This window comes from Mus caroli, unplaced genomic scaffold (genome assembly GCF_978045245.1).
Source record: "Mus caroli unplaced genomic scaffold, Mus_caroli_1 scaffold_6, whole genome shotgun sequence".
NCBI lineage: Eukaryota > Metazoa > Chordata > Mammalia > Rodentia > Muridae > Mus > Mus caroli.
Window position 1 is genome coordinate 135,223,043 of NW_028227261.1, and position 13,125 is coordinate 135,236,167.

Here is a 13,125-nt window from a genome sequence, read left to right on the forward strand (position 1 = left end):
CAGATGATTTTTTTTCCTTTGAGGCACATATGTTAAAACGTTATCTATACCCTCTTCAATGTTGATTAAGTTAATACCTGTATTTTCTTCTTAGTATATTTTAAGGGAATTAAAGATGGTTTATTCTGGAGCTGTGTTGAATAACCATGGCCCTGGAACCCAGAATTTAGGTTACCCCAAATTCTATGTTTCAAGATGGAGGAAGTCTTATGAAATTTTTATAGTTTTACAGAATAAAGGGTTAGTGGTCTGCTACGTTAATAGATTCCACTAGTCACAAGATGTTAGTTCACACACAGCGGCAGGCAAGAGAGGGCTGTTCTACAGTGCTCTAAGTAGTCCCGGAGAAAGTAATTCACCTCTGAACCCGCAATATTCCAGTATCTTCATAGTGTTAGGCTCTAAGAACCGCTGAAGGAAGACTCCAGACCCAAATGGTGTGCAAAAGCAGAGCGTTTATTCAGCTGAATTTCCTGCATGCAGGCATCTCCCTCTTTGGAAATGGAGACTTAGGTGTGTACTCTGTGGGGTCAATTTAAAGTCTGTTATAGTAGGAGTGGATGACTTTCATGTTCTTTCATGTTGGTTGGCTCTTTCTCCGGAGGTATGCGTGCCTTTGTAATCAGTTAGGGCTGTGGGGACTTTCCAGGGTGGCAAGTCATCCTCAGATAGGCTGCCCACAGCTCTGGTTGGCTGACCACGAGTTCCTGGATCTGGGTTCTCATTTCTGGCAAACAGAAACTTACATCTCATCTCCGAAACTACCAGTTTGCAACCTGTCAGGGAGTCAGCTTGGCTCTGGCTAACTCAGTCCTCTCATTTCCTCCTCTGGTTTGTAAGTGAATCAAATCATTGATTTGTCTTTTCTTTTTCCCCCCAAAATTGGGAAATGGAGTCAATTGAGAACTAAGAATCATAAATTACTGTCAAAATGCAGGCCTTTTAACCTAGCATCTCATCCTGTAAGGTGGGTTAATGGTTGTCATATTTTTTTCTGTAACTGCTTCTACTGTCATTACGATGTTGTCATAAGGGCCCAAGAAGGTGGAAATGCTGCAATGGGGCTATTTATCAGAGGCATCTGATTAGCATCTGATCCAGATGAAAGACAGGGAGACATCACGTTGGTTGGACAGTTGTGACAGTCAATTAGTCTCTGTTCTTTCTAGGAGTTTTCATTCACAGTTCCCCTTGTTGGCTAAGGTTCCCCATTATTTTTGAAAAATAATTTCAGCAGGTATAGAATTTAAGCCTGGATCATAAAATCTGAATCATGCCATTATTGTCTCTGTTGGTATCCATAGATTTTGTTGAGAATCAAATACTTGTTTTGTACTTACTTCCTGGTTAGCTTAAAGATCTTATTTTTGCCTTTTGTACGTCCAAGTTTCACTAGAATGCATTTAAGGTAAACTTATTTTCATTGATTTGTATTTGTTTGAGGTTCCAAGTCTCATGGTTTCTTTCAGCAAGTGAGTTATTTTTTCTCTCTTGGCATTTGTCTTCTGAAATTCTGATTCTATGCATGTTGTGTTGTGTTCTCTCTCACTGTGCTCTGTGTTTCAGATCCATTATCCACTGTATGGATTCTTCAGCTGTGTAATTGCCTCTATTACAAGTTCACTGACTATATTTTCATTATAGAAATTGTGCTTCATTCTTTTGTGAAAATATGTGTGCTTATTAGTTTGTACTTTTGTTTTATTTTCAACCATCTCTTGATTTCTTTTTGTTTCAATAATTTAATTTCTTATTCACTTTATATTCCTATCAGAGCCCTCCTGTAACTTTTCTTCCCAAGCCCACCCTTACAGTTCCCTTTCCCCATTATTCCCTCCTCTACTACAAAGAGAAGGGGCGCCCCCTTGGTGACCTCGTCCTGGGACTTTAAATACATTTATTTTATATGATACTGGTATTTTTTATTATTTTCGTTTCAGTTTGTGTTTTCATTGTCATATTTGCAGGAGTTTATGTTGTTTAGGTCTTCCTATGTGGGTTTGTGCATGTGACTTCAGTGACCCATGAAGTTAGAAGAGAACACTGGGTTTCCTGGAGCTGTACTTACATCACTTTTTAATTTACCCATCATGAGTCCCATGTCACTTTTTTTTTTTTTTTTTTTTTTTTTTTTTTTGGTTTTTCGAGACAGGGTTTCTCTGTGTAGCCCTGGCTGTCCTGGCACTCACTTTGTAGACCAGGCTGGCCTCGAACTCAGAAATCGGCCTGCCTCTGCCTCCAGAGTGCTGGGATTAAAGGCGTGCGCCACCACGCCCGGCCCCATATCACTTTTTTATTTACCTTTTATGAGATGCACATAAGAATACCATGAGCTCTTAACTGTTGAACCATCTCTCTAGCTCTCATTTAGTAATTTTTTATTATCAATCACAATATTCATTGTGATTTTATCTGTTGGGATAGTTTGAAAACTGGTTTCAAAGTTTGATTTTCCCCCCACAAAATAGAGACAATGTCTGCACATTCCCATTGAATAATTCTAAATGTGTGTTTTAAACTGGACTAAGTTTTTTGTAAGATATGGATGTAAGGAATTTTTTTGTAGGCCTGCTTGAATGCTGACTCACAGCATACAATCCCCAGGGAAGTTATTGTTTCCTTGTCATATTCTTGACTTTCCATGCCTATCTTTTTTCCCTCTTTTCATCTTGTCTAGTCCCATCTTGTCTCATCTCTTCCCTCTCTCCTTCCATGAGTTAGAACTAGAACAAAGACAAGTTTTATTCTGACTGTGTGTTTGGGGGGATAGTTTACTTCTCAATGGTTTGCTCTTTGGGTTCTAGTTTATAGAGGAGTCTCCAGTTTATCCTTCTGTCCAGTTTAGCCTCTGGTGTCACCAATATTATATTTTAGCCCAGATCCTGGCCTTATAAATGCAGACAAAAATCACAGGAACAAACCTCAATTCTTAAAACTTTGCATCCATTTCATTTATTTTCTATCGGTTTAGCTATACCATAAAAGAGCATTTTAGTTAGTGACTTAATAGTCTCTCTGAAAATTTTTCTTTCCAGATATTTAGTCTGTCATATGGCTAGTAAGAGAAGTTAACGATCTTTATTGAGAATGGATTAGTAATCTGTTGTTCAAAGTGTTTTGCTTTTTATTCACTTGTTTTCTGAGACAGAATCTCATGTAATACAGGCTGGCCTTAAAATTGCTGTGTTGTAGAGAGTATTCTCCAGCTGTGGACCCTTCTGCCTCGCCCTTCACAGTTCTGGGATCACAAGCATATGCTACTGCAACTAGTCCGAAGTGTTTTTAATAATTAATCACAAAAGCAGTGTTTACCTTAGAGGGGAGTTTTAATTTAGGACTAAAAGTGATAGCACATAATTTTCACAATACTTCCCAAAACTAAAGTAGCAGCAAATGGATGGTTGGTTTCCCTATGCTTATTTATTTATTTATTTATTTATTTATTTTAAGTCACAAGCTTACAAATCATTGCAAAATGAATTTTGTTTTATTTTTGTAAACTTGATAGCTGACATTCCTTTCCTATTTCAGCTATAAAGTCACATATGGATTGTTAAAGAATCTTTCCCACAGCGACTCTTGCTTTTGCTAGTTACAGAACAATAAACATCAGTGTTTATGAGTGCTGATGAGATTCTGAATTCTCCTCTCCCCTCATTGTTCCTGCTGTGAAATGATTGCTTAGTTTAAAGCCACCCAAATAGAGACTGATTGCTATTATGAACAGAGCAGGCTATTCATAGAAATAACCTTCCGCCTCAGCATCCTGGGTAGCAGTGAAAGCTGCATCCTGTACTGGAGAAGTCAGCCTAGCAGCAGCCCCACCCTGACTCAGCCACTGAATGCTTTACTCACTTCCTTGTTTGCCATTTAACCACTTAACCTATCAGCACCCAGCTCTGGCTTTTCTTTCAGATGTAGCTATTTGACATTTTCAGGCAAAACACATCTTTTGCTTGGTATTCATTAGTGTCCATCAAACTGTACCTTTTTTATATTAAAAAATAAGGATGTGCTGAAATAGAATGCTAGAAACAGACCCTTCTTTTTTCTTGGTAATGGGCAAATGGCTTCAATGGGTCTTCCTAGGGTGAACCCTCTGTCTTTCAGAAGATAATGGTTCTCTGACAAGATAACAAATTGGTTGAATTTTTTTGAAGGAAGATTTACAGAGAATTTCTCTCCTCAAATGGACAATTTAGAAAATGTTGTGAAAAGATATAAAAAAGGGAAAAATATCTGAACGTTACTTTAACACAAATAGATTCCAATCAGATATGTGGACATGCAGTCTGGAGATATCTTAAAAAAAATCTCTTCCATGGATGACATACATTTGAGATTAGTGTTATTAATTTTGATGGAAAATTAATTTTGGCTATCCTTAAAATTATATGCAAGACAATTTAAAAATATTATAGAAATGTTTTTGTTTTATGAAAATCAAATTTATATAATAAATACTATTATGTCTTTTTGTGTTTATATAAATTACAAAGCAGACATACTGTACTTAAATTCATTCTCACAAATTTTATTCTTACCAAACAATATTTGAGGCCAAAGCACAATGGATTATTTTGTTAATTAAATCCTTACATTTTTGAATAGTTATCTTTGCAGTTCTCTCTATGACAGAATGAAGATCATTAGTTGTTTGTTCAAATGAATGCAAATTTTATGTTCAAGAGTTTTGAGTAAGCATGAGCTTAGCAAGACAAGAAGAATGTGAAGTACTGAGAAGATTATGTTCAAATCAGAAAAACAAGCTCCTCTGTCGTTTCAATTCCTTTATGAATTGAAATGGATGGAATGGAGATGGTGAGAGAAAGTTCACATTACATACCCACTTGACAGGGCCATGGGGACCTTGATACATGGGAAAACATTTTTAGTGTGTTTTGGATGAAAAGTACAAGGATATCATAAGACCAAGCACAGAAGATTACCTCTCCTAAATAGCTTTCGTCAAATAACCAGCAGAAAGTCTAATCTAGAACCTCACAGTTTGAGCTTGAATATTTGTCTTTTCTTGTCTTCTCACAGGACAATGAAAACTGACTTTCTGAGTCCTTGTGCTTGTTCCTTTTACTATGGAACTTACATGATGCTCCCTCAGACTAGAACTACATGGTTGGCTCTCCTGGTTGTCTAGTTGCTGACTGTAAAGACCAGGTCTTTTCAGCTTCTATTATCTCGTGAGCCAATCCTTAATAACTTTTCCCATCTATTTGTACATGTTTTTGGTTCTACTCTGGTGACTGGTGCAGATGGCAGTGTTTATGTTCATGTTTTCTTAAAATTTTCCTCTCTCCATCTTCTCTGTTCATAATGGAAATCAATATGCAACCAGTAATATCACCCTGCAATTTTTACAGGGAAATTTCACATGTACATCACAGTATCCCCAAATACCTGTTAACTCTTTCAGACCCAATAATCTGTTTTGGTTCCAAAGCTTAGGTCAGACAATGAAGTGAATGTACTTTAAATAAAAAAAAATCTTACATTTAAATTTTATTAATAGTATATTTTCTCCAAACTTAAAGACTGAGGCAAGGACTAGTCACTCGTATATCTACTTTAGCCCATAATCAACTAAATGTTAAATCCCTTAATGTTTTTCACCTAGGGACAACTGAGGCAAGACTGAGGCAAGGACTAGTCACTCATATATCTACTTTAGCCCATAATCAACTAAATGTTAAATCCCTTAATGTTTTTCACCTAGGGACAACTTTTTAAACTTTACATTGCTCAAAGCTGAACATACATTTTGTATTTACTGCAGGTACTAAGAGAATCTTGATTCATCAAGAATATTGAACAACTATTCCCTTCAACAGTTATCTTCGATGCTGTGTAATAATACTCAAGACACTGCTCCATAGGCTTCTAGCTAGGTAGCACTGGTTCACCGCAATCAGCAGATGGCTTCTGTAACCCCCAGGTGGCATCACACTAGTTCCCTTAGCTTTAATCAAGTATGTCACCTGAGCATTCTTTAGTGCATGCTTTATTTTCCCTTAATTCTGAGAAAATACATGACAGCCACTTCCTAAGAAAGAAGAAGCATTTTGTTAGCTTGGATATAGTACATAGCTTGCTAATAATTCCCAGCTGCATTGCTACCTACATTTCAGAGAGGACTATCAGGAAGACAGCAAAGACATCATCTAGAATTTAGTAGTTTTGCCAGCCCAGAATAGTTAGGTTGACTAAAAGTCTAGTAAAGAGTAAAGAACTGACCCTTTGAGTACAGCATAACTCCCTCCAGGCCCTTGTGAGGTGATGGTCATGCTTACTTTCCCCAAGGATGCTGAAAATGAGCAGGGAATCTTGGGTGTTGTTCATACTTAGCCCACTCCTACTGATGATCTATATACTTTTGAAAATTTAGGAGTTCTGGAGAAATAAATTCAGTATGCTTGTGTTCATTTGCTGATTAATTTAATCAATATTGTACCAGATATAGAGTTGGGTACTGAGGATACCATTCATGAAGCATGAAGGAGGAGAAGGAGAAGGAATAGGATGAGGAGGAGGTGGAAGAAGAAGAGTAGGAGGAGGAAAAGGAGGAGACTGATGACTTCAGATAATCACATGAACAGCTATAGAGATATGTGCCATGGAAGAGCTCTTATGTAGGTGACTGTGAGCTCATTAGGAAGGTCAGACAAGGTCCTCCAGAGATGTGAGGATATGATGGTACTTGAAGAATGGGTAGGAGTTTGTTAGGGCTGACAAAGGAGGAGACGGTTGTATGAGCAGAGGAAACAGTATAAACTTAAATATAGCCTTCCGAGAACTTGCTACTTGTAAATGTCACATATATTTACTCAGATGGAGGGATGAGATGAGAGCTGTGCCCAAGCTGTGCAAACATGCAGCTTAGGATAAACGATGAACCCAGAGCACTTCTTTCTCTGTTTTAACTATTCCTAGGCCTAGGCCTGGAAGCTTTTAACCTTGTACAATCTTGTCTTTCAGGAGCTGACTTATTCAATCTGGCTTCTTTTGGTTTCTCACTAAATTTCTCTGCTTGGAAAAATTGTCTCTGAATTCCACAAACTGAACTTCACTGACCACACAAACTGATTAGAACTGCTTGAACTCAAGGGAACTCAACTGCATTCACCTGAGCTGCACTGAACTGCACCCAACTGAGCTCAAATGAACTCCACTGTATTGCCTAATCTCAACTGAACTGCCTGCCCTCTACACTTGACTCACTCTGCACTGCTCTAAAGCAGCCTCTCTTTCCTGTCTGTTATGAGATTTGGGCACATCCCGTCTCTGACTCATTTTGTCAAATCTTTTCTGATTTGTCACTTTGTTTGCTCCTCAATTAAATGTCACTTTCAACATGGCTGGGCTTCCTTCTACAAACTAACTTTACTTTCATTGTTTGGGATTAAAGGGATGTCATTCCAACCAGGTCACACAGACCTAGGAGGTCTTTGGATGTGATCCCTTGTCAGAGCAGCCATGCTGCTGGATTGAAATTCCTCTACAGTTGTCAGAGCTTATTGAAAAAGCTTAAATATGTTAAAATAAATACTAAAAAGGAAAGTTGGTTCAGAGGTTAACCTGTTGATTAAAGAGGAGAGTGTTTGGTGGGAAGGAAGAAAAATTACCACTCAGGAATTCCTGTCTTCTTTAACATAATTTTATTCTGAGCTGACCCTTTTCCTATAGGAAACTAATTAGCCTTTTCTGTGCCCTGAGTTGCTTATTTGCAAGGTGAAGATAAGGGAAGCCCACTAAAGGCAATGGAAAACCTTCCATAAACATCAATAATTGCATAACTAGTATAAATACATATGTATTTTGCTGTAAAATCTAGCCCTTAACTCAGACGTTAGCATTTTTTCTCTGCCTACATTATACTTTAAATTTTAACGTTGGTTTGTATGTAAGAAAGGAAGCTTGTGTGATCTTCATGTACAGTCAAGTTTGTGCTCATCTGCAATACACTCTCTACCATCTATTGTTCAGTTAGTATAGTTCAGAGTTCTGTCAGGACTCTGGATCTTAAATAATCATAAAGATTTTTTTCCATGAACAGTATGGTTCAACAAAGTCCTGGGACAATGAACACAGAAGAAAAGTAGGGTGATGAAGTGGGCAGGAAATAGAGATTATTTTTACTTCCTTCTACATAACAATTCTTCTTGCCTGTTACAGAAGAAGTTTATATTTTTATTGTTTTCCACACCCATTGCAATGACCTTAACCATAGGTAAGCAATTCAAATAGTGTCAGCAGGCATGTAACACCATGCTAAGCAGCAAAATGAAGATGTTCCCAGCATCCATACACCCCTGTGTGTGAATTAATTTAACTTGGAATCTCTTTGTGATATTTCAAGTCATCTTATGCACAGTATTTATAAAGCTATCCCTTCAATGGCTGGTAGATTGCCTGCTTCTCTGTCTTTGGTTTCCATGTTGCTCTTTCTCTAACAAAGAAAATCATAGTCTATCTTCTGGAATATTACAATGTTTATAGAATTGAAATAATGATTTCCCCATGTACTTTGAAAATTGTTTTTTAAAAAAAACCATGTCTAGTAAGTATGCAGGCTGTTTCCAATAGTGGGATTTGTCATTCAGTCAGCGACTGCCTGGGCATTGGTTAGTAGTCATGGCTGGTCAATAATGCATGATGGACGAAGCGAATTTTCCTTTTCTGGTCCAGTTCCCTGGCTAAGATTTTGCTGTGGATTGCTTGCTTAAACTCAGGAGGGAAGTAGAAATTTATCATACCACTCCAGATCTGTGTATGAAGTCTCCAACCTGTGCTATGTGCTTCATATTCTTACCTGACTGGCTTTTCTTCCCCAGTCCTAGTTTTCTCCATCTCTGTCATTGTTCTGGTGAGTTCTGCTGGACATTCAGGGTCAGGATTTGTGGTGAAACCTCTGAGAGAGTTTTCCCCAGTGCTGTTGTCTAGGGCAAAGAAATAGCACTAAATAGAAGAATCCACACTACTCCTGACACAGTTTTATTTGGAAACATAATCTACAGAGATGCTGATTCTCTTCCAGAAAATTCTTCCCAGAGAATCCCTCACACAGGACTAACCTGGAGATACTGTCAGGCCAAGGAAAAATATGCTGAAAGATGGTTTATTACACGATAAAAGTTTCATATAGTTTATATGCCTCATAATAATAACAAAACACAGGATCAGCTCTCGGCATCCAAAAGGCATTGTTAGCTTTGCTATAGTATTCACAATTTATGAACTTAAAAACTTAAAATTATGCACTTAATGTATGATAAATTCAATGAAGTGAAAAAGGCAGATATTTTGTGTCCTTGATAGTTTAGAACCCATACTCTAATTTTTATGAAATCATTTTTCTCAGTTTGATTTGATTACTTGTAGCTTTGGGTGAAATCATTTCTATAGAAATTACACCAAGTAGTACATAATAGCTCTATTTTCAATTCAGAAATAATTTTTCCATCAGACTTACAAGTATAATTTATAATTAACATTAAGAGTTACTATTTGTTTAGAGAATAATCTACTCATTGCTATATGTTTGAATTGTAGAAAAAATTTAAAAAGTAAATAATTGAATATTAAAAAATTACAAAGGTAAAAAGAGAAAATACATATTTGAGTGATTATTTGTTATCTACAGTGTCCAATTTATTTTTAAGCAGATGTACTGTACATAGGAAATTTAAAAAAAGACCTCATCATCAATATCATTTTACTGCAAGGATCAGGTGCGATGGGTGTGGGGAGATAGAGTTGAGTTGATAATGCATGTAGACACAGCTAGAATTAGAGTTGATAATGCATGTAGACACAGCTAGAATTAGTGAGTATTTGATGGGTAGTATGGAAGCTTAGTGCAGGGGAAACCTAAAATTAGGAAGATAATCCTGAAGAAGTCTCCAAATAATGGGGGACAGAGAGTACTCACTGGTCATCTCTTGTCATCAAATGAAGCTTCCAGTACCAGGACTGGATACGCATGGACATTCTCAAATAACCCATACTGTTGCCAAGACAACAGGTTGCTCTCCACAAACTGACAGTAAGGCTTCATTGCTGAATATAACACCTATACAACTCATTGATCATGTAGAGGTAGAGCTGGTTCCTGCATAGATCCTACCTGTTAATATTTTTGGTATGAGAAGGTACTCTGCAGGCAATGAAGAGAGAAATGAAATTATCAACCTAGCCACAAACCTACCGTGGCAACCTCCCTGCCAGATATGCTAGGGCAATGCTTGTGGGAATAACAACAGTGTCTGGTTTGACTTAAGGCCCATTCCATGAGATGGAGAGACTAGGTAGCCTAGAGATCGAAGGTAAAACCAAATACTACTGGTGTTAAAAAAATAGTAGTGGTATTCTGCTATACTCAAAGAGCATTGCCTTATTTCTGCTATACTCATTGAATACTTAGAACATATAGTTCTAAATGAGATCTCTCCATCATATTCCTCCCCTCAGAGTTCAGAGAATCTCTCAGAAGAAATGTGAGAAAGAGGATAAGAGCCAGAGGGGATGGAAGACACCAAAAAACTAAGGGCCTCTAAATTACCTAAGCAAAGCTTAAACCAACTCACAGAAACTGAAGCAGTAAGCATGGGGTCTGTACAGGTCTTCACCGGGAACTCTATGTATATATTATATTTTTCAGTTTAATACTTTTATTAAAACATTGCCGAGTGTGTGAACAGATGAGTCTCTGATTCTTGTACTTTCCTTCTCTTGGGCTCTTTTCCTTCTGTTGGTTTTCCTCATCCAACTTCCATATGATGACTTTTGTTTTATATTATTATATTTTATTTTGTTATGTCTTGTTATCTCTTAGAAGCCTCTTCTCTTCTCTTCTCTTCTCTTCTCTTCTCTTCTCTTCTCTTCTCTTCTCTTCTCTTCTCTTCTCTTCTTTTTCTCTTTCTTTCATTCTCCTTCCTTCCTTCCTTCCTTCCTTCCTTCCTTCCTTCCTTCCTTCCTTCCTTCCTTCCTTCCTTCCTCTCTCTCTCTCTCTCTCTCTCTCTCTCTCTCTCTCTCTCTCTCTCTCTCTCTCTCTCTCTCTCTTTCTTTCTTCCCTTTTTTCTTTCTTTTGAGACAGGGTTTCTCTGTGTAGCCCTGGCTGTCCTGGAACTCACTCTGTAGATCAGACTGGCCTGAAACACAGAAATCTTCCTGCCTCTGACTCCTAAGTACTGGGATTAAAGGTGTGCACCACTACTGCCTGGCAAAAGCTCACAATCTGTTCTTTTCTAATAAGACATAGAAAAGAAATGGATTTGGATGAGAGAGGAGATGGAAGGAACTGGGAGAAGTAGAGGTAGGGGAAAATATAACTAGCATATGCTATATGAGAAAAGAATCTATTTTTGATAAAAGGTAAAAAAGAAATTAAAAGAAGTAGACCAACTTAATATTAGAAATTTAGGCATATAAAATTGATAAGTCAGGAGGAATCACAGTGTAAAAAATTTCATTATATGAGACCTTCAGCATGAATATTTCAACAATTTCTCAAAAATCTTTCAATACAACAAGCCTTCAGAAATACATTTCAGAATTAAAAATTGAGTCACTGTTTACTGTCTCTAAAAATTTTGTGGCTAAGAAAGCCTGTGCTCCTGGCTTTCCCAGTGGACTACTTTCCTCTTGGCATTAAAGTACTTTTCTACGAGATAGAAAACATGGTACTAAATATATTCTCATTATGTTTAAATGGACTTCCTCAAGTGTTTACACTGTTTTGAGTGCTAAAGAGCACCAGTATAATTACAACGTTAAAGTCTGCATAAGGACCATCTTCTTGACGAAACACTGAAACATATTTAAAATCTTCCCCCAAACTGCAGTGCAGTATATTCTCAGTCCTGCCACATGTGTATGGAATGTTAATTAGTTTATCACTAGCCAATAGCTTCCAGAGTAAAAGGACAGTACTTTCTGTGGCATGCAATTGCTTTGATAGAAACACAGAAGGATCTGCACTCCCTATGTGCTTTTTAAAGGTATCTTTTGTTTTTACCGTTTTCTTTTGGGGGGTAATGTGTTATTTTATCTTTATTTGTTTTCAACTATGCATTTTAATAAATTATTTTATTTATTTATATTCCAGTTGTTGCTCCCTCTAAGTGCTCCCTCCTAGAGTTCTTCACTCTCTCCTTCATCTCTTTGCCTCAAAGAGGTCCCTCCCCCCCCAAGCATCCCCCTTCTTTGGGACATGGAATCTCTACAGGATTAAGTGCATCCTCTCCCACTGGGGCCCAAAAGCATTAAAGAAAATTTCAAGATCCTCAGTCATCAGGGAAATGCAAATCAATACAACCCTGAGATTCCACTTCACACCTATCAGAATGGCTAAGATCAAAGCCTCAAAGTGAGAGCACATGCTGGGGAGGATGTGGAGAAAGAGGAAAGCTCCTCCACTGGTGGTGGGAGTGCAAACTTGTACTACCACTCTGGAAATAAATCTTGCACTTCCTCAGAAAACTAGAAATAGTACTTCCTGAAGACCCAGCTATACCGCTCTTGGGCATATACCCAAGAGATGCTCCATCATACTATAAGGACATGTGCTCCACTATGTTCAGAGCAGGATTATTCATAATAACCAGAAACTGGTTATTATGCATAACAATCCAAATGTCCTTCAACTGAAGAATGGATACAGAAAATGTGGTTCATTTACACAGTGAAATGCTATTGTGCTATTAAAAATGAAGACATCATGAATTTTATTGTTTTTCTTTATCCAACAAAAGGATGAATTTTTTTCCCTTTTATCTCCAATACAATGTCATTTTATTCTAGATATCAAAAGGTGGTAGCCTATCCATTCTCACATCCACACACACTGACACAATTACTAATTATTTCAAAGCAGAGTTCTCAGGATTCTAGAGACTGAACACACACACACACACACACACACACACACACACACACACACACACACTCAGATGACCAACAGTTATCATGAGCTTTTCATAGAAGATGAGCCAAATAGTGGCTATGGGGTATTCATATATCTTTGTAGGAACACCTCTTCTAAAAGAAAAGTATGTTTAAAATAGTTTTAAAAAAAATATTTAGACTAGATCAAAATATGTTTAAAATAGTTCA

The 13,125-nt window shown here is 37.4% G+C and overlaps 1 protein-coding gene across 1 annotated transcript in view; it reads right to left on the reverse strand.

Annotated features, from left to right (window-relative positions):
- Cngb3 (cyclic nucleotide gated channel subunit beta 3) overlaps positions 1 to 13,125 on the reverse strand; it is a 211,722-nt gene that overhangs the window by 183,396 nt on the left and 15,201 nt on the right. The window contains exon 2 of the mRNA XM_085838484.1: positions 8,825 to 8,951. Coding sequence (XP_085694610.1) covers positions 8,825 to 8,871 — 47 coding nt within the window. The 5' untranslated portion in view covers positions 8,872 to 8,951. The remainder of the gene's footprint in view (positions 1 to 8,824; positions 8,952 to 13,125) is intronic.